The sequence below is a fragment of the Anneissia japonica genome, unplaced genomic scaffold (genome assembly GCF_011630105.1).
Source record: "Anneissia japonica isolate Jap-2015-1 unplaced genomic scaffold, ASM1163010v1 scaffold287602_len1038180_cov171, whole genome shotgun sequence".
Lineage (NCBI taxonomy): Eukaryota > Metazoa > Echinodermata > Crinoidea > Comatulida > Comatulidae > Anneissia > Anneissia japonica.
In genome coordinates, this window is record NW_022734061.1 from 54,773 (window position 1) to 76,653 (window position 21,881).

General features: G+C 34.2%; 1 protein-coding gene and 1 long non-coding RNA gene across 2 annotated transcripts in view; both read right to left on the reverse strand.

Annotated features, from left to right (window-relative positions):
- Positions 1 to 2,519: 2,519 nt before the first annotated feature.
- Positions 2,520 to 9,276, reverse strand: LOC117116290. Its single transcript, XR_004446721.1, has 4 exons — positions 8,456 to 9,276; positions 6,565 to 6,612; positions 5,211 to 5,244; positions 2,520 to 4,343 (listed from the first exon to the last, which is right to left on the reverse strand). It is a non-coding gene; the product is annotated as an uncharacterized LOC117116290 (long non-coding RNA).
- Positions 9,277 to 9,405: 129 nt separating this feature from the next.
- Positions 9,406 to 21,881, reverse strand: part of LOC117116301 (twitchin-like) — a 71,651-nt gene continuing 59,175 nt past the window's right edge. The window contains exons 60-79 of the mRNA XM_033260323.1: positions 21,378 to 21,534; positions 20,598 to 20,709; positions 20,136 to 20,308; positions 19,154 to 19,429; positions 18,277 to 18,564; positions 18,087 to 18,140; positions 17,566 to 17,607; positions 16,738 to 16,828; positions 15,872 to 16,072; positions 15,258 to 15,399; positions 14,739 to 14,938; positions 14,177 to 14,314; positions 13,422 to 13,467; positions 13,040 to 13,114; positions 12,440 to 12,539; positions 11,677 to 11,794; positions 11,038 to 11,210; positions 10,373 to 10,415; positions 9,727 to 9,865; positions 9,406 to 9,480 (exon numbers count right to left, since the gene is read on the reverse strand). Coding sequence (XP_033116214.1) covers positions 9,406 to 9,480; positions 9,727 to 9,865; positions 10,373 to 10,415; positions 11,038 to 11,210; positions 11,677 to 11,794; positions 12,440 to 12,539; positions 13,040 to 13,114; positions 13,422 to 13,467; positions 14,177 to 14,314; positions 14,739 to 14,938; positions 15,258 to 15,399; positions 15,872 to 16,072; positions 16,738 to 16,828; positions 17,566 to 17,607; positions 18,087 to 18,140; positions 18,277 to 18,564; positions 19,154 to 19,429; positions 20,136 to 20,308; positions 20,598 to 20,709; positions 21,378 to 21,534 — 2,643 coding nt within the window. The remainder of the gene's footprint in view (positions 9,481 to 9,726; positions 9,866 to 10,372; positions 10,416 to 11,037; positions 11,211 to 11,676; positions 11,795 to 12,439; positions 12,540 to 13,039; positions 13,115 to 13,421; positions 13,468 to 14,176; positions 14,315 to 14,738; positions 14,939 to 15,257; positions 15,400 to 15,871; positions 16,073 to 16,737; positions 16,829 to 17,565; positions 17,608 to 18,086; positions 18,141 to 18,276; positions 18,565 to 19,153; positions 19,430 to 20,135; positions 20,309 to 20,597; positions 20,710 to 21,377; positions 21,535 to 21,881) is intronic.

The window sequence follows — 21,881 nt, forward strand, 5'->3', positions numbered from 1 at the left end:
TATATATAGTGATAGTTATATATATATATATATATATATATATATATATATATATATATATATATATATAGGCCTGTATAATATGTTATTACATTAATTTCTTGTGGAATGCTATAATGACAATATATATAAACAAATAGATGAACCATAACAGTGCTCAGATATGAACTTAGGATTTTATAATCGTACCAAATGGACCCAATTTTGTATGGGGGTGGGGGGTCATCTAACACTTCTGATGGGGTGAAGGGGAAAAGCCGGTTGGACGCAGCTTTGTATAGTAGGATGTTGGGGTTCCGATAAGGTATTGGTAAAAATGTAGATTTAATATTCGCTTTTAAGCTTTATTACAAAAATAACAATCTTTATATTACATAACATTTCGTATTGTTGATATGAACATATTAACGTACCTGTACTTTAAGGTATGAGAGTGCAATTTCCGGGGGCCTAGAGGTCCATATTCTGAAAATATCTTTTTATTGCTTTTTGACTAATATACAGTATTGCTAGTTCCGAGGTCCCTACTAGTGACAGTGCTATAGCTGCTAATTCTGCTTTTTTTTTCTTTTTTTTTTTTTGCTTTGGCGTTGCTGATCGCTTGTGGTTGTTATGTGGCTGCTATGTTGCTATTACAGTACATCGACCACCCTTGTTGGAGGCAGTGTTATAGCATCTTTTTCTGCTATGCAACATTTGGTTTGCTTTTTACTGCTGTTTGTCTGCTATATTGTTTTTTCTAATCTCCCTATTTGAGTCAGTGTAAAAAACAAAAATACTAATAGTACTAAAAAAAATTAGGAAGTAAAATAAAGTAAATAAAATCAAGTTCACAACTTACCCGACGTTAGTGAGACTCGAACTATTGCTGCAAAGGAATGGTGACAACTTATTATAGACATAGCTAGCTATGAAGTCGACCTTGTGTACGTCATTGCATTTTTAGTTCATCTACCTTGAGTAATAATATCATGGTAATTCAGTGATTGAGAGCAAAACCAGTTTTTTTATGCATTTCACGGTAATTTTGCGTTTACCTTAGTTTAATCACCAGTCCAAAGATATTATTTAAACGGTCCTCAAATCCACACCCTACTTCCGATCGCCACCAAAGTTTTAACATTAACATTTCATCATTAAAACATTACACACTATTCTAGAAAATTTCCTTTAGGTCCATTGATAATTTGAAGTGACCCTCATATTCACACCCGAATCTTGGCCGAAACTAAGGGTCAATAGTTTCTTCCTTGTACAGTAACGTGATAATTTTGATTTCCCAGAAAGTTTCTTTCAGATCAGTTTTTGGGATATCTGGATTTGGACGTTTTACCGTTAAATGACCCTCATGTCCACACCACACACCGGATTGTTACCAAAATGTAATCATTTCTTTATTGGACTTTAACAATTCTGCAAAGTTTTACTACCAAAAACTATTCTGCAAAGTTCTATTTTACTCCATTGGTTAATTTTGGAGATTATGACATTGAATGCTTTTACGAGTAAATTCAAGTCTAGCATTTTAATCCCACCGTCACATACATCACCAATGAAGGATTTTTTTTTAAATTTTCTTCATAGTAGTTTTTTTTATAGTAAAGACTTAGAAATAAGGGTCAGGCTGACGGTATAAATTAGAATGCTATATGAAAACACACAAACCAAGAATTCCCAATGGTTAATAGTCACAATTGACAAAATTGTATTTATTCGGTGTAACACATGTACCAGTCATATACCAATGTCCATAAAAGATAAGAGGGAAACAATCTAGTTTGATGTAAAGTTTATTGCTCAAAGGTGTTAAACTATAAATTTGAATGAATTTTTATTAAGCCTAAAAAATAAATTGATTGATTGCCCTTCTTTATTTAAAATGATAAAAAGGGGCGGTTAGGCCTAAAAAATAAATTGATTGTTTGCCTTTTTTTTTAAATGATAAAAAGGGGCGGGTGGAAAAACATTTTTTTTTATTATAAGAAAAAAAGCAACAACAACAACAACAAAAAAAAAAACTTTTTGTTTTGCCGCCCTTATTTCTTTCAGTGAGTTAGTAGCCGGTGACCAGGACAAACATTATTTTTAGGCCTTATTTTAAGAGTTTTGATACAAGAAAAAAAATGTGTCCACTTAATAGGGGTTAAATAATTATGTATTGATTTTACTATTTGTTTCACAGAAGTGTCCAACTAATAGGGATGCCCCGAATAGGGGTGTCCAAAAGGAGGGGTTCTACTGTACTTTATCACAAAGCATTAGTCCAAAAGGTGCCTGAACGGATGACAATCGAGCGACTCATCCTCCCAGGCAGCTCCGGTTTCAAGAAATGCAATATGTGCTATTTGTAACTTCATTATTGTTATTACAGTATTGTTATCATTATTAAGATATTGAATGAATAAAATGTTTAATAACATACTGAATACGTAAGATATTGAATTAATAATATATTGAATGGTTACGATTGTATGAAGAATATATTGAATACAATATTAAATGAATCACTCTCAACAGACTCAAGTGTTTTTATGTTTTTATTTTATCTGCAACCAATAGTTATGTTATCCAAAATTACTATAATATCTATTTTTAAAAAAACTATCCAAACCAAAATATTGGCACTAATAAAGTTAACAGCGAAAATAATTCAAATGCACCTCGTAACGTACCGAATATAGCACATTAATAAAAAATTGTTGCTGACTCGGCATTAATTCACCATTATGTGTACCCCGCATTAGCACACAGACTATGTTAATAACCTGTTTCACATGAGAGAAATATAGGCCCTACTAAATATTAATTAATTTCATATAGCGCACATATCCAATATATGGAAAAAATGCTAAGGCACTGTTTTCTCTCTGGTCATTGGATACAGAATCAATCATACATAACGTGCAACCTCCTCCACTCCCTGGGGAGTATACTTAGTTATGCATGTAATCAGCACTACTAATTTCATTCCAAATCATTCACCACCTACCAGGTACCTATTTATACTCCAGAGTGAAGAGAGGTAAATCAGATAAAGTGTCTTGCCCAAGACACAGGCAGTGTGATGAGCATCAGTCTCGAACCTCCAATCTTCCAAATGAAAGCCCAACACGCTGCACCACACACCTCTACATAAATAATTATTAACAAAGTGTACCAATGATATTTTTACCAGTAAGGATAGATCGCCCGTGAAAAATACCCATTAATACCAATGATATCTCGCTACATCTGGGTAAAAACACAGATCTTATGGAGGCCTAATACTGATATATTCAGCAAGTATCTGTGAACATGGTAAGGAGGTGCAGCTAATCTTTCACTTAGGCGTTTCGCATATCTTCACTGTCTGTGCATATCAATTGTACCAATTTTTATTATGGTTTATATTTAGGCCTAGTTGTGTCTAAGAAACTTGCTAGGGAAATATCAGAACAGATATCTCTGTTAATATTTAGTACATTCTCTCTCATTTGAATCGGGTGCAAGACCCTCCCACTTCTGTAACCAGTTCTAGGCATGCAACTCTGATAAATAATAAATAAATATACAATATGTTAATAAGTTTTTATTTATATGATAATTCATACATAATTAATTGTTCATATATTTTTGATATAAACTTTGCCTAGCAGTGATCTATCAGCTATTGTGAATGGCAGGATTATATTTAGATCTATCGGCAATTCTGATTGGTTTAATCCCTACATTTATTTTTTTTTTCTTTTTCAATGTACTGTGTGAATATTTATATTACACGGGATAAAATATCAATCAACAAATCAATAATTAATTTAATATTTCATGGGATCATAAAATAGTAATGAATGGCTTATTATCCAAATAAATGAATTATATTAGCATTGAGGATAATCGGTGGGAAACTGATGATGCCAATTTGTTATTCAATCTGAATTCCAAAATATTTCTCTCGTATATAATTTTATAATTAAAAACAATCCATGGAACATGTTAGTTCTTAAAACTATGATAAAATCCAAACTATTTTGTCAACAACAAACAGCCTATGTTCCGTAGCAAGATACACTGGCAAAACTGCATTCCAGGGCATTTACACAATTTTTGGTGTGAAGAATTAAACTGTCCTCATTTTTCGCTGAACCTAACTAAAACAACTTATAGCATGCTTCAATCAGATTCTTGTAAGACTTGGAGGGAGAACTTTGCCTGGCATTCCCCAAATTTGTTCTTTGCTTTGATTGAATAATTTGCCGAGTCTGTGGCTAGTGTTACTGGTATTGCCATAATGTAAACAGCGCCCTCAGCAGATAACATGATACGTTCACTATTTTCAACTAGGTGATCATCTTTGAACCATTCAACTGAAGGTGTAAAAAGAAAGAAATAACATTATTAAAGTGATTAATGTTACAGAATGCTATTGAATGTTAGGCACTTCAAACAATTTTCCTAACTTTTGCATTACATTATTTGACATGTCAACACACATTGATATTACTTATGCTTCATTATTTTAATAATATAAAAAAAAAAAAAAATAAAAAGTGTTAAAACACTTCTTTTCTTGCTGTAGGTGCTATAAATTAATTAATGTACCTGTATATAGATATCAATTTTGAATCACAATTACTTGCATGATCATTGAATAGAGGCCTAAAGTTTGTTGTTTTTTAATGTGTAGTGGTGTATACACACATATATATATACATATATATACATATATACATACATTGTATTTTGTTGCATTTTGAGTATTTTATACCAAATAAATAAAATAAATAAATAAATTGTCTTTATGAAGGAGTGTTTATATCTAATAACAAATAATTTCATTTATAATTTAGAATCACTATTATCATGATTATTACTACAATTAATATTGATAGTATCAGTATTTTATGAGGGAAGAGTGAAACATCCTTGATACTGATGATAACTTTCTAGAAATGGAAGAAATCAACAGGGGCTCTAAATCTCCAGTAAGTCTCCCGGACATCAGGACGGCCTCCTGCACCAGAGAAAAATCTACGAGAAAATAACTATGTCCCACAAATATATTAAATCCGCATGTTTTTACTACTGTATTACACCTCACAGAAGTCAATCACCATGCAGAAAAATGAAATTACTGTCCTAAGAAAGTTCACTTAAACAGATCTCCCGGAAATTACTCTTCCAACTGGGGACCCCTGAACTAAGTTTACCTTGTTGATCATTCCTGAACTTACCTTGTTTCTTGCTCAAAGATTTCTTATTCAGTTGCTTAAAAAGAAGAAAAAAAAGAACATATGTCAGTAAACTCACAAGATGTCGCAGGGTCAGCCAGTTTGCACTGGAATTTCACTGGTGCTCCATCATCAATCTTTTGTGATTTAGGCTTATCCATTATGATTGGGCCTTTGTAACTCGATTCTAAATAAAAAGATTTTTGAATGAAGAATGTAATTAATCAGCAGTTTTGCACTAATATGTTTGTTGAGCCATTATGGAAACATCCTAAATTATATTGTTTTGTGATTGGTTGTATAGAAAGCTGGTCAAATTGAATTTAGCAAATATGATATGAAATTACTTTAACTGTACAATACATTTACAAAACATATCCTGCCTACAGATCGTATCAGTGCCCCTAGTTCTACATCCCCTAGCACCAAATCTCTACTACCATATCAATCCCCTGCCCACAGCTCCTAGTTGTACATCCCTCAGCATCACATCTCTACTACTATATCCCTCCCCTGCCCACAGCCCATAGTTCTACATCCTCCAGCACCACATCTCTACTACCATATCCCTCCCCTGCCCACCCTAGTCCTACATCCCCCAGCACTGCATCTCTACTACCATATCTCTCTTCTGCCCACAGCCCCTAGTTCTACATCCCCAGCACTGCATCTCTACTTCCAAATCCCTTCCCTGCCCACAGCCCCTAGTTCTACATCTGCCAGCACCACATCTCTACTACCATATCCCTCCCCTGCCCACAGCACCTAGTTCTACATCCCACAGTACCTAGTTCTACATCCCCCAGCACCACATCTCTACTACCAATTCCCTCCCTTACCCATGGCACCTAGATTTACATACTCCAGCACTGCATCTCTACTACCATATCCCTTCCATGCATCACAGCCCCTAGTTGTACATCCCCCCAGCACCATATCTCTACTACCATATTTCTTCCCTGCTCACAGAACCTGATTGTACAAATCCAAGCAAACCATCTCCACTACCATATCGCTTCCCTGCCCACAGCATCTAGTTGTACATTACCCCAGCACCACATCTCTACTACCATATCCCTTTCCTGCCCACAGCCCCTAGTTTTACATCCACTAGAAACACATCTCCACATCTACAATATCCCTTCCCTGTCCACAGTCCATACCTCCAAAACTCCTACCTCATAATAACTAATCCACAACCCCTAACCAACTGCCTTTATCTCCACTCATATCTTAATTGTTACTGATAGGTAATAAGCATACCTCTACTGCAGATTCCCACACCCACATGCCTATCCCACACTCCTATAGAACCCCACCCACCAAAACCTTTATACAGATAACAAAAATAACTTACCTGATTTCTTTGGTTTGCTAGAACTACTTGAATTACTACCACTTGCACCTGTTATAGGAAAAAACAAAATGGACAAAAAATATCAGATACTGTTTGCAGAGTATTCTGGTCATTATTACATGACACAGTACGGCAGCATGTAACTATTTAACTCCCACCATTTACCTGCAATATGCCATTCCAAAATTAATTATTTGTTTATGTGAGTATGAACAATATATGTTTTTGAGATTTTTCACATTCATCGAAGAAATATTCATAACATTTGAATAACTATAACTTAAGGAATTAAAGTACACTGTAGTATTTTTTGTTTTATAAAATTTACATTATATTTAGATAGTGATTACTACTGTATAACGTCATGTGTACCTTTGCATTTTAAATTTTTAATCTGTTTCATTGTTCTAATAGCTCAATGTCAATTTAATCTTGTCGGTTTAAAAAAAAGTTATACACCATATATAATATCAACATATATAAAATATGAATATAAAAAAAAAACATTTTAGAATCTGTTGGGGTTTCCTAGCATGTTACATTATATAAGTGTTCCAAAATATTTCATATTTGTTGGCTGCATATGTTGTATACAAAGCACATGGAATAGAAATACAGAATAAAGTAGAGCCAAATGAATTAAAACAATTATTAATGAATACATAATATATTTATATAACACATCAGCCACAGAGTCATATATGTAATTAAAGTAAAAAAAAATTTGAAGCATGTATATATCATATAAATATTACATTAATTAGTAGGATGATTCATGGATTGAAATGGGGTCAAAGGTTGAGGCAAGTAATCACAACACACCTCACATTCATAAAACATACACAAAAACACATTATAGATATGGTTTAAATAAAGCAGCTACAGTAATTGTGAAAAATCCTAGCAGAACAACAGTTTGTTTTAGTATTACACAATTATAGACAGACATTTCAAAATGTATATTCAAATAATATATGTACATATATGTATGTTATGTACAATAATCTTTATTATTGAAATAACAATATTAAAATGTATGTAATACAACTGAGTACTTTTTCCATGGGGAAAAAAATGGTAACTACAAATTGGAAGGTTTTATAAGTAATGTTTATATGCATATTTTCTAAAATTATAATTTAGTATTCACAATAATATTTGTGCAGCCAGAGCCTTATGATAATTAACTGCTAATAAAATGTTTATCTATGTTTAATTTTTCATTGTTTTGTATGGTGACTACTCTGTTCCAAACAGTGTGAAGACCTTCCATTTATGACATCACACTCTATCAATATCGATCTGATTTACTAGTACCGTAAATGCTTGAATAAGCGCAGCACCAAACATGATTTTTTTTTGTTAAGCACCTTTCGAATAAGCGCTGCGGCGCTTAATCCAGTGTATATATTACCCTGTGTGTAATGCAACACTTTGAGAAACAAGGTTATAAATACAATGTATACAGTGTTATAATGAACAAATAACACAAAGAAGGCACAAGCATTTCTTTCTAAACGTTTATTTACGATGATGTAGGACCTATGATACTGTAGGTCTAACGAACTACGGTAATAATGTGTAATAAGTAACATGGAATGGGCATGGAAAGCACCACGCCAATACATTTTTTTTATAAGTGCCGCTCTTGAATAAGTACCACACTGAAGCCTCCAAAAATTTTATAAACCCCGCACGCTTGTTCGAGCATTTACGGTGACTACAAATATTTAAAAGAACCAATACAGAAGTTGAAACTAATAAATCAGCCAGTTTATTATAAAAGAATATTGTAAGTAATGTTGGCCAGCCCCTTAAATCCATTATTTTATGAACAGATTTTGTGTTTCTAAAAAAACAGAAACTCAATTATTCGCAGTGGACTACTTACTGGAAAGATGATCGGATTGAGTAAATGTATGGATTACTCTCGTACCGTTCACTTCCCATGCTGTCACAGGGAAAACAAAGTTAGTCAATCAAACAACACATATTATGCGATTACAATTAGCATCAACATGTACACAAATGTATTTACATTTGCATAAATGAGTGAATATGAAGCGGACATATTTACCAGCATGCAAATATCACACATGATAACGCAATTATACATAACAGGACTTTAATATTTCCAAAAAATCATGCTTCTCTATGATGGCATAATGCTCCGACTAAAGTTTTGTCCACCTATCAAATTTTATGTGACAAATTAATGTGATATGCCCATATTTGGGTGTAAGATGACATCATCATGCCCATATATGGGCACATCACACAAATTTGTCGCATAATTATTTGATAGTGTGGACAGAGCTTTAGGTGTGCTACAGTTCTGCTAAGCCCCGCCCCTTGGATATTGTTGCTAAGGTCCCGTAACTCGACAGTGTAAATACATACACAAACGTTTGTGCGTTTGTGAGACAACGTACGTGTGTTTGTAAAACATGCACGTATTCCTGGCACTGTTCTGATTGGTCAGTTTTTAAGTTTGATTGGCACTCCGGACAAGGTCCATTGACCACAAACATCTGTACGACATCATGCTCTTCCATGCAGCAGCAAAAATCATATGTGGTATTAAAAGGGCATTCAGATATCCACATTTAATGATGCATGCGTGTAGCAACCTAATTGCATTAAGCATGCCATGCAGACAACATTCATGTGTGCAAACATCACACATGCATGTATCCAACACATTCACTACTAACAGCATGCAATAATTTACTTTTCCTTTGTCTACACTCAGACCCCCGTAATTAAGGGGACACTTTCTGGTCCTGAAGGTGTCAACTTAATTCTTAATTAAGGGGTTCTACTGCTGTCTCTTATACACATCTAGATGTGTATAAAACCAATACTATAATCAGAGGAGCCCTTTGTAATTTCTTTGTCATTCACCATCCATGTAAGCTAAGGAAAAATAAAAGTATGTCACATGTATTAATAATAACAATAACAATAAAAACCTAATAACAAATACAGTCATTGGACAGGTGAGTTGGATGGCTGAGCAGTTAAGGCCATAATATCGGTGCAATTTCAAATGGCACACAAATGGTATCATACAATTGAATGTTTCGGTTACCTTAGCTTTTGGAATAGATTTTACAATGCAGGGCAATTTAACAATATTGTGCAATTGAATGTTTCTGTTACCTTAGCTTCTGGAATAGATTCTACAATGCAGGACAATTTAACGGTATCGTGCAATTGAATGTTTCTGTTGCGTAATCGGAATGTGAACATGGCTTTGCAATCCCGAATCTCTTCCGCAAATACTTTAGGAACAAAGGTTCTGCAAGATAACATACAAACACTTATATTGCAAAATTTTTTTACATTTTCAATTGTAATATGACTATTCCTCATAATTTTCATTTTTGTTCCATTCATTTTTCACACCTCCACCTGCTTTCATTTGTTAAAAGATGATTGACTATTCCATTTGGAAGAAATATAGACAAAACTTTCATTATTCAACATCAAATAGAAATAGTATTTTCATTCATTGAAAAATGGGCTTTTACACTCAACTGGGCTTCAACTCATTCAACATCCAATCTTGTTCTTCTGCATAGAAAAAAAAATGGACTATTCCATTTGGAAGAAAGTAGAACAAACTTTATTTTTCATACAATATCAGATAGAAAAAGTATTTTTTATCCATCGAAAAATAGGCAATTCCATTTAACCAGGCTTCAACTCATTCAACATTCAATCTTTCAACACATGAAATTATTTTTCTCAATGCATTAATAAACATTTATTATTTGTATTAATATAACTGTGCTTCGGTTTTTACCTTTTGATACTCGATGAGTCATCCTGTCTTTTCAGAGGATCAGCTGAAACATAAATTTTAAAAATGTATTATCTTCAACAAAGAATAATCAGCCTGGTTCCCAAGATTTTAGTAAGGAGGTTACCTATGACAGCCTGGGGTCTGGGAGTGCCAAGGTCCCCAGATGGCAGTCCAGTGCAAAAGCTCCAGAAGGATCAGGTGCAAAAGTACCCTGATGATGGGCTTATCAAGACGGAGATTGCTCAAAACAGGACGTGGCCAAACAATAGAAAGCCCCTGGGTATGGGCCTAAAAATAACAAAAATAATGACAATAATGATACTAATAACAAGTTTTATTTAACATACAGTAGAACTGTTCCTTTGGGGCACCCTTATTAAGGGGAAACTTTTTAAGCCACAAAATGCGTGAAAGCATATCTTTTAACAATACGGCCAACCCCTATTCAGGGGACACCCCCGTAATTAAGGGGACACTTTCTGGTCCTGAAGGTGTCAACTTAATTCTTAATTAAGGGGTTCTACTGTAGTATAGTAAAGAATATTTCAAATATATTAATTATTCAATTTTAAGTTAAATACCATAGGAAATTTTAACAACCTATATACAGTACTTTGGATGTGAATGGTAAGAAAAAAATATACTAGAATTGAATGCAAACTTACGTAAAACTTGCACTTTCACTTTATGTTCAATTTCTCCAAACGAGTTCTTTGCTTTTACGGTGTATTCACCATTGTCTTCAAGTACACTGAGTCCTATTTGTAGGCAGTACCTAAGCCCATCTTGCTTGTTCTTGTGCTTTAAGCTCTGTTTCAACTCAACATCATCACGCCACCTTAAAAACAAAAACCAATTAGATCAGTCTCACGGCCTAAATAACCTTTAACCTTTAGCCAAGTCGGCTGGCTGATGTCAAGTTTAGCCTCATGATTAAATAGTAAGATTATATATGTCATTTTTACTGTTTTTTAAATTAGGGTTACAATGTTGGTTGGTTTTTAGTTGTTTTTTTTTATTGAATTTTTGTAATGAATTTTAATGTATTTTGTATTAAATTTTTATGTCTTTGTAAAATTTTAATTTTGTACAAATAATTTAATTCAGCATTTGTTGCAAATGTATTTCTTTTTAAGTGATTGATTAATAGAGATCATAATCTTTGCTGGGTAGACTAGCATTTTAAAACATAATTAAAAAAAACATGATTTAAATAATTGTACATAACACCTGAAACGCAGAAAAACATTTTTAGACATGGGAAAGAAATGATGGTTCAATAGGCCAGGTTTTCTTTCACATACCATGTAATAAGTGGAGCTGATGCTGCTGCTATTTGACACTCTAAACTCACATCTCCTCCTTCCTTCACCATCATATCATGTGGTCTCTTGATAAATCTGGGCCTAGCATCCTTTCGACCTGCATAACAAAAATTCATCCATTAAAACAAGGCTTGAAATTAACTTAATTATTGTATCTTTATTTATAGTTTTTACAGTAGCTTAGTAGAAAATGCTACCATTAATTTATTCAATGAATAAATCAAAATTCAGTAGTGGCTATGCTCTTACGCTACCAAAAAACATAAAAAGTCAGGACAATGCTGGGAAGCAGGAATCAAAGAATAGACCACTGTGATTCACAGAACATTCTGCATCCTATTATATAAAAATAAAGTTTTAAATGCAGATTAAAAAGTATACTTATAAAGAAATATATAATAATACTTCAATCTTGATTGAGTGCATTTTCCTAAATCCTCAATGTGCTTTACATGAATAAAAATCCAAAATTAAACAAAATACAAATAAAAAAGATGTGTTTTGAGTAGTTGTTTGAATGAAATACAGTATTTCACTGTAGCACTCAAAGAAATAGTGAATAAATAAAACGGATAAAGTTGTTAATTTATACAGTGCAAATTACAGTATCCAGGTCTGTACAAACTCATTCCTCTTAATTTCTACTTTCCTAAGAGCCCAATAAGGTGTAGCCCATAGGCCCTTTGGCACAACTTCAAATAACTGAACATCAAAATATCAAATAATTTTGTAAATTACTTACTGATACCACACTCTACAACAAAGTCATCCTTGAGGGGACGTCGACGTCGATGACCACTGTTGTCACCCAATCGACCAATACCTACAACAGATGTTCCAGCCTATGGATGAAGCAAAACAACAGATACATATCTAATCATTTACAAAATTAAAATTTCAAACGCACAATCTATTCATTCCAAAATCATGATATATACTGTATATGGTTGTAAAGTATCTTTTCATTGTGTATTGGGGTGTTAATTCGCTCGGCACCACAACTAACTAGTTCATTGCAGACGAAAACAAATTTATTTATAGAAGACTCAAGCCAACAGCACACCCCTGTGCTGCAGCTTGGAGGCTAAATATACTTTCAGGGAGGAAAACCTGAACATTCACCTACTGTGACAAGTTTAAAACATTGTAATACAAAAACAGGATGCCTTATATCTTAGTGGGCATGAAGAGGGTTAACTCAGTCAAGTATGTTTTAACTTTGTCAAGTATGTTTTAACTTAGTCAAGTATATTCTAATGTACAGTAGTCAAGTTTCTTTTAACTAAGTAAAGTAAAATTAATAAATAAATAAGGAGAATTAATGACATCAACATGGACTCACCAACCACGGCCTGCCTTCTAACAAGCTACGATGCCTGTCAGTTGGAATTTTAGTTTTAGCTCCTCGGTCTGGATCCTGCAATAACAATTGTTAGAGACTACTTAAGTAACATCTCTATATTTTTGTCATAAAGTGCTTTTGATTATCATTAGTACAGATGACAACATTTTACTCAATTATATAATCACAATCTTAATTTAAATGCTGCATAAAGTTAAATTTACACTAGACACAATAACAACATGACAACGACATATCATCGTGTCATTTACATTCTTCAACACTGAGTGCATTTTTATTGTGTTGTTGTCGTGTCATTATAGTGTCTAGTGTAAATGGCTTAAGACCAATATTTAATGTTAATCAAAAGAAGGTTGTTAACCTTTAGCCATGGATGCTCCAACGCCTCGTGAGCTGCCATTCTTTTGCTGTAAAACAAATAATTAAATTCATTCAATTTATTATTACAATGATGTTTTTAGGGGATTTTTATGGGATTACTATGATACGAAAATTCTAAAGGGGGTTTTACCAAATTTTATGAGATTTTCCTAAGGTTTAACCATTTTAATGAAGTTTTTATGAATTTTGTATTCATCAAAATAGCCATAAAAATTACAGCATGTTACTAGACTCTACCAAATTCAAATACTATAGTAGACACTCAAAAGTAAAAATTTAAATGTGTCAGTGGTTAATGCAGCAGAGCAGGGGTGAGCAATAACAGTTTGGAGAAACAAAGTGAACTTTAGATTCAACTGTGAGGGCTGCACCCAGACTTTGATTTTCCAGTGTGCTTCCAAAAAAATTAATGGGCTGCTTTTTATACCATTTTATGTTTAATTCTTGTATTAATTTTAACAGATGATCAGTGTTGGGCCATAACAAACAAGGGGTTTTCCAGCCAAAGATGGTTGACAGGCCACACACTAAGTTTTTTCAATTCATTTTCGCAGGGCCACAACTCAATCACCATCGGGCCGCACCTGGCCCGCTGGCCGCACTTTGCCCACTGATGCAATAGGGTTTGCAGTTCAGTCTCTAAATCTGAAGGTCAAAAGCTGAATCAATTTAATGTCTAAACATTTGATTGCTTTATGACTCAATTTGATATTAAAATGACCAAATGTCACTTACTCCTTATCTTTGATGAGCAATCTTTCAATGAAATCTTTAGCTTCATCAGAAATTGGTTTGAAAGCCTCTTTGTCAAATTGCCATCTACAGCTGCTAATCTTGTCTTTATCACCATCGAATGGATGCAAACCACTCAACCTATAATGGTCAAAATATGAATAGTTTACTCTTATCTTCTCATAGCTCAAACTTGAAACATCAAAGTAGATCAACACTGAGGAGGGGTTGGCAGGAGCAGAGGTTAGGAAAAGATGAAGGTTGTGAGCTGGAGTTTATCCTAAATGGTCCTACTTCTTCTTTCGTTTACTGAATTTAGGAAAGGTGGTATTTTTCGCCTGATACATCTTATAAGGCAATTAGCAAAAAATACAACGTAAAATAATGAGGTACTTTTGGTTCTCAGTTTCCAACCTTGTTAAGTGCAGGTACAACTGCTATAAAAAATAAGTTTTAACAGTTATACAATATACTGTACTTGCAGTAACATATTGATGAAATTAAAACATTCAAAACAATTTTATTACTTGGTATAAAAAGATGGGAATAATTAAGTGACACTCACAGCATATAGCAAATGACACCAACTGTCCACATGTCAGTACAAAATCCAACCTCGGAGCCCTCAATGACTTCTGGTGCCAGGAAGTCTGTGGATCCTTGTGCCAATTTTGCTCTCTGGTCGGGGTCTAACTTGGTTGCCATACCAAAGTCGATCATTCTTACTGCACTGCTACGCTTTGTTTCGTACAAGACATTTTGAGGCTGGGTTGAAGAGAAATGATATTGTGTATGGTAAAATACACCTATCGTAGACTGTGATCCAGAAAGTAACTATAAATTCAGTTCAATATGCCCTGTGTTATCTAAAATGCATACAGTTTCAAGTATGTGGTTAATTCTTCACATCCCACTTCCTCCCTAGCATAAGTACCACAGATGATTTTTTGAATGAAAGTTGTTTAAACCCCCACCCACTTTCACTCAGCATGCTGTTAAGTTCCTAGAATAGATGTAGTTTAAGCATTGTTCCCTCTCCCCACTCCTCCCCTCCAATTTACAGCTAGCCTTGAATGTGACTCACCTTAAGTGCCAGATGCATGTAATTTCTTGTATGGATGTGATTTAAGCCTTCACACACCTGTTTGGTATACATAGCCACTTCAGCTTCTGTTAATACATAGTTTTTGTTCAGGCAGCGTTGGAATGCATCACCACCAGACAAACTGAAAAGTTTTCAAGATGTTACTGGACATGTGAGGGGCGCTTTTTGACTATTCTTCCCTCAGGCAAACATTGTACTTAAATGTCAAATTTTCCTCATCGTTAATACTTAATATTGTCATAATTATTACAATTATCATCACCAACAATACATTATCATTATCTTAACCATGACAATGATTATATTGAGTATGATTATGGTCATTATCATTATACAGTAGTTTGTATAGACTGTTATTGTTCTCTTATGATTATATTTATGAAATTAAACAAGCTTTACATGTAAGGTGAAGTTCGATGACAATTCTACCAGATCAGCAGCGGCACTTCAGGGTTAAAATGCTCTCCCTTCCTTCTGCACCCACCTTTCGGTTTGATTAATGCACTGGATTTGTGCATACAAGGATTTGACTAGTGCGTCTTCTCATGGTAACCCTGAAGTTACTTCGCTGCTGATATAAGAGAACTACTTACAAGTCCAGAATAAGGACCATTTTGCCATCAGTCTCAAAGACATCATGTAGCTGCTGTAGCCTTGGGAATTGCATGTTTGTCATGGCCTCAACTTCTTTGCGAAGGGAAGGTAAGTCAGCTGGCTCAACATCTATGAATTTTGCTGCAAAGTTCTTGCCTGTGGCCTTCTCCACTGCTCTATATACAACACCAAAGTCACCTCTGCAATAGTAAAAATATTATTTTAATCATTTTGGTTATATCATTGACAATATAGATCTCAACTAATTAAACTGTCCATACATTTTTTTTCTCATCTGCTAGATTTTACTTGGGAATATAAACCTTAATTCTAAGGGTAGCGCCAGGATTTTCCCGAGCAGGTGTCCGATGTCCCTGACTAGAGTGTATGTGGGCGTGGCCAGGTGTTACTTGAAATCTCTTGGAAGTGGTTGAGTGGCCCCGAAAACAGTGACAATTTAGGGGTTTCAATGACAATTATTCGATTTAAAGTCTACTAATATGTAGAAATACTTATAATTCCAGCGGTGGCACCAAGATTTTCCAGACAGGGCTCCGATGTCCCTGATGAGAGTATAATGGATATGGTGAGGCGTTACTTGAAATCTCTCAGAAGTGGTCGAGTGGCCTCCAGAAACAATTTAGGGGTTTCAATGACTTACTGAATTGATTTTACAGTCTACTAATATAGAAAAAACATTTTTTTCTCCTCAACAAATTCTTGAGGAATGGAAGGAAGCACTCCCCCTCTCCTTGCTGATGCCACACCTACTTGATTCAGTCTAGTGAATTACTTTTCATCACACTTTGAATGCAACACGTATACATGAAAAAATATTAACACATACTGTGTGACATATACTTACCTTCCCAGCTCTTCACCAATGTAATATTTACTCTCAACATCTGATTTCCTTGGTTTTACCTTCCTTCTAACAAATGGATCATCCAAGTCAACTATAAAAAAAACAAAAAAAACCAACCATCCACTGATTGTCAAATAATACCAAATCGAAATGGATAATATTCATTAACTCTTTTATTGACATTGACTAAACAGAAAAGGTTAAACACAGAATTACAAAAGTTACAACAAAAGTGTTGACAATGGTAAAAATAATGCCGTAATCTATGCTGCTCATAATTATTACAAAATTTTGGGGATGTAAAGTTAAAAAAAAAAGAATAAATTCTTGGGCTTAAATAACAATAGGGGACAATACTTTCTTCAAGACCAGCATATAACAATAAAGCCACATTCAGATAGAGCTACGTTACCACAATGTTGCGGAAATCTTCCTGGCAATTGCCTTTTGTATGAAAAGGTCAGAACCAAGCGTTACTGCTACTGTATATTGAGGTTATTCGGTGTACAGACGTAAGTGTGACATGCTTACTTGTATTTTTTCTTATACAAACAACACTATATGTATTTGTAATCCATTCATACAGAAAGGTAATACATTACAGTAATATTATCGCAATATTTGTTTGGTATCAATGGTGCATGCCGGCAAGCATAGAAGCACCGTTACGCAATATTGCCAGACCTGTCTGTCTGAAAGTGGCTTAAGAGTCCGATGCAGATTTCACATTAATTACTTCATCATTACATAATCCCTACATCATCTACATTTTTACTTTTTCACACCTCTTATCATTCTCATGCACACTGTAATCGAAATAGTACTCACCAATATTATCATAGTCAGACACTCTGGGTACTCGCGATGGAGCTGTGAAAGTCAAATGGGAGAATGCAAACAAAAATAGTTGCGAAAAACATAAGAAATTTACATGTTAAGATACTGATAAGAAAGTATTCCATGATAAGCCACACACAGATGCGTAAAATTTATTTATAATAATATCCAAAGCTCTGTCCACTCTATCAAATTTTCTTTGATAAAAAAAAAACTGTTGTATGCCCATATATAGTCACGATGTGCCTATATATGGTCATGATGTGATGTCATCATGACCATATTTAGGCATGTCACATGTATTTGTCAAGTAAAATGTAATAGTCTGGGCAGGGTGTCTGCCAACACAAGAGCTGGTCTTTCTAGTATGGTGAATTATGCACATCTATCTTCTCGTGAAACAATTTATAGTGTTTACAAAGGCACCAATTGTACATAACAAGTAATATACTTCATTTAAATTATTTTTTAATGTGATGCATAGATATTGGAGTATTGATTTATAAACTTACCTTCTGATGATTCTTCTTCAATTACTACACGTTTTGTGATAAGACTTTCAGGTTCTGAATATCATATAAATAAAAATGTTACACAGAGTTGTTTTTTAATATAACTACTTTAAAAATGAATAATTAAAGACATTTTGTATAAAATAATACTAAGATTCGTATTATTATTCATACATTCTGTACTGTTTACCTGGTATACTTATGGTATGCGAGACTTCTACATACTCGCTTGAGCCGTGAACATTATCCACACGGATTCTGAACTTGTACGGCATGTTACTTTCCAGCATGCTGGCCATACAAGAGGTCATTGAGGTTGAGGCAGCCCTGCTCCAACTGTCCATGTTTTCTGGTTTCTTCTCAACAACATATCCTAAGATAGGACTGCCACCATCATCTGATGGTGTGTTCCATGTTAACTCCACAGATTCAAAAGTGGCATCCTGAGCTCTGAAGTTTGCAACGGGGCCTGGTACATCTGATTAAAAATTATTACAGTAATATTTTCTATTAAAAGTACTGATTTTTCATCGCAACAGATGTAGGTGAACAAATTTTTTTCATACAACTGAACATTGAATTTGAATTTATCTTATCCACAGATAAACCTCAAAGTGCTAACATGAACGAATCAATGAAATGATCAATCAATAAGATGTCCAAAATTTGAGCATCAGACATAACAATAATAATAATTATAATAATAATAGTCAATTTACATAGAGCATTTTATAGAGACTTCTATGCCCTAAACATTAGTACCCCCGTTATCAGATGAAGCAAATGTGGAACACATACTCAAGTCCCTGGAGAGAATTCCATAATTTTATAGCTGTAATCAGTTAATTTTGTGTTTAAACCTACCAGGTCCCCTAATAATAAGCTTTGCCTACACCCTCTCCCCTCAATAGCATCTACAAAATGTCATATTTTCATTTAAAATTTAATGGATTTTCTAAAATTAAAATGTGTGAAAAAGACTGTAATAAGATTTATTACAAAAACATAATTTATTGAATAACTATAAATTTCAAAATTTTGTGTGTCTTCTTTATAAAACAACTTACCACAGACTTGGACATTGATCGTGGCCGAATCCTTGCCCAACGCGTTCTCAGCCGTTATCTTGTACATGCCTGAGTGTGGGCGATCTGTCCTGTCTATTGTCAACGTAGAATAGCGATCAGCCGACTCCACGCCTCGGTTAACGTTCTGGCCATCTTTGGACCATGAGCATTTTGGCTTTGGTAGACCAGTGACTGGGATTTTTAGTTTAATTGGTTGTCCTTTTTCAACATACACAACATCTCTAAAGCGTGGGGGTAATTTTATTTTTGGTGGACCTGTAAACGAAAGAAGTTTTGAGGTATGAGTTTACTTTACTTGTCTGTGATGAAAGTTGAAACCTGCAATAATCAAATACATTAACTTCCAATGAGGCAAATTCAAACAATTCTGTTCTTGCTGCTTCACAGACTTTTTACTATGATAATCTTTAAATTGATTACCAGCTAACTGACAGGTTTATACCAAGAACACAGAAACAGCACTATGAATGCATTTGTTAATTGCTCAAAAAAAATTTATCACATTTAAATTTACAAATAATTTTAGAAACTTATTTCACTTCCAGAATAACAAATACATATATGCGAGTCGAGATGCTGAGTGGTAAGGCAGGAACACTGCTATCTACAGCTTAACACCTGCCTGTTCGAGTCGCTCCTCACCCATGATTCGGTTGTAGATCCAACTCTTCTTGGATAAAGACTTACAATGGAGGTCCAGTGTACAAATCTGGCTTTTGTGCATGTTAAAGAACCCATTGCATCTTTCGGAAGAGAAAGGGATTACCCCGTTGCTATGGTTCATTTCAGCCCCTGCCATTGTGGAATGATGTAAACTTTATATACATGACAACAGTAATACCCTGACTGCCACAGCACTAGCACTACCAGAACAGTTATCCATACTACATTCACAACATATGCAATACTAAAAAATAATTTAACAGTGCTTGTAAATATGGAATGCGAAAAACACACTTACATTTGATAATAAGATCAGCTCGGCTGAACTTCTTGCCTCCAATGTTACTGATCTCACATGAATATTCATCACCATCCTCTCCAAACACTTGACTAATATTTAATATACATTTGTCATCATCAAAAGATATCAGGTACTTATCATTGGAATATAGTTCTCTCTGACCTTTGAACCTAATTTAATACAAAAATCAATTATCAAGTTATGGCTTGCGGTACATGTAAAGATGGATAAGAAAAAATAAATATTTGTTGTTGTTATTTAACAATTCATTTTCAAACTTTTTACAGTTTGATAATGAACAATCCCAATATATGACAATATATTATAAAACAATATAAATACAGTATAATATTATAATATAAGATAATAAAATATTATATATACAATAATATAAATTCTAGTAGATATAAAACAATATAACGATATTGATATGTGTTTATTTGAAAAAAAAGTGAATACCATCGTATGTCTGGTTTTGGTTTGCCTGTGTAAGACACCTCAAATACAGCGGGTTTGCCTTGTTCCACTGTCGTTTCCTGCATATGTTTCAGTATTCTGGGCCTAATAACCTCTACAAAAACAAAATACAAACAAATCATATCATAACAACATACCAACATGGAAATTTCTATCCGACTCAAGTAAAAACAGTTTACTGCTCATCTACAACATGTCCTATTAGGTCGCTGATATTCAGAGGCTCTCTTAAATAAATGAAATGATGTGATGCTTTATCAGTCTCATTACAAGACTTAGGGAGTGGAGATGTGTATTCAGTCCTGAGATAAAAAATCCTATGCTGTCACAGGATTTGAACCCTGGACACTGGGACCAGAAGGAGGCATCTTAACCACCAAGCTACATCTCCACTACAGCTTAAAGTCAGACTCTGGAAGAAACAATTCTTTTGATATGTTGAATAACTGATATTTTAAAGACAGAAAAACGTGGTTTGATTTTTGAATATTTAAACATGGTGGGGGGGGGGGGGGGGGAAATGGGCGTAACCGCCCTTTTTTTCACTTGCCCCCGTTTTTAAATATTCAAAAATCTCATTCACGGTTCGCCAGTTTTTCGTCAAACAACTTATTTATGTCTTAGATATATCAGTTCTACAACATATCAAAAAATGTTTTTTCCTCCCGAGCCAGACTTTAAGAAGGTTTGAAATCTAGTTATGCCTTCTTTGGCCTTGATTATATATTGTTTTATATCAACTATAATAATGTAAGCCTATACCTTTAGGATCTTTGATTTTGACAGCAGTACTGGCTGTTGAGGGCTCACTCAGTCCTCCTTCATTCACAGCAAATATTCGGAACTCGTAATTGCGATCTTCAATTAGATTTGGAAGATTGTACGATAGTGTTACTACCGGATTATTATTTACACGAACCTGTTAAAAAAAGAAGCAAAGAAATAAATATGAAACGTTGTATATTGAAACTAATTTTTCATTTACTTCCATTATCACCTTCATGATTATCTTTATCATTTCATTGTCTTAATCTTTATAGTCAACATCATATTCATCATCATGCTCACCATCATCATCAACAGGGGTGGATCCAGAAAAAATCCAAAATGTGAGGCATCGAGCATGAGGGGATGGGGTGGGAGGGGTGGAGGAAATTTTTGTTTAAAAAATTCTTTACCAGCACTGGCGCATGGAATTCAAATCGAAAATTTGCTTGTTTAACTTTGTCATCAATTGTCAGCATCATCTTCATCATTGTCAGCATC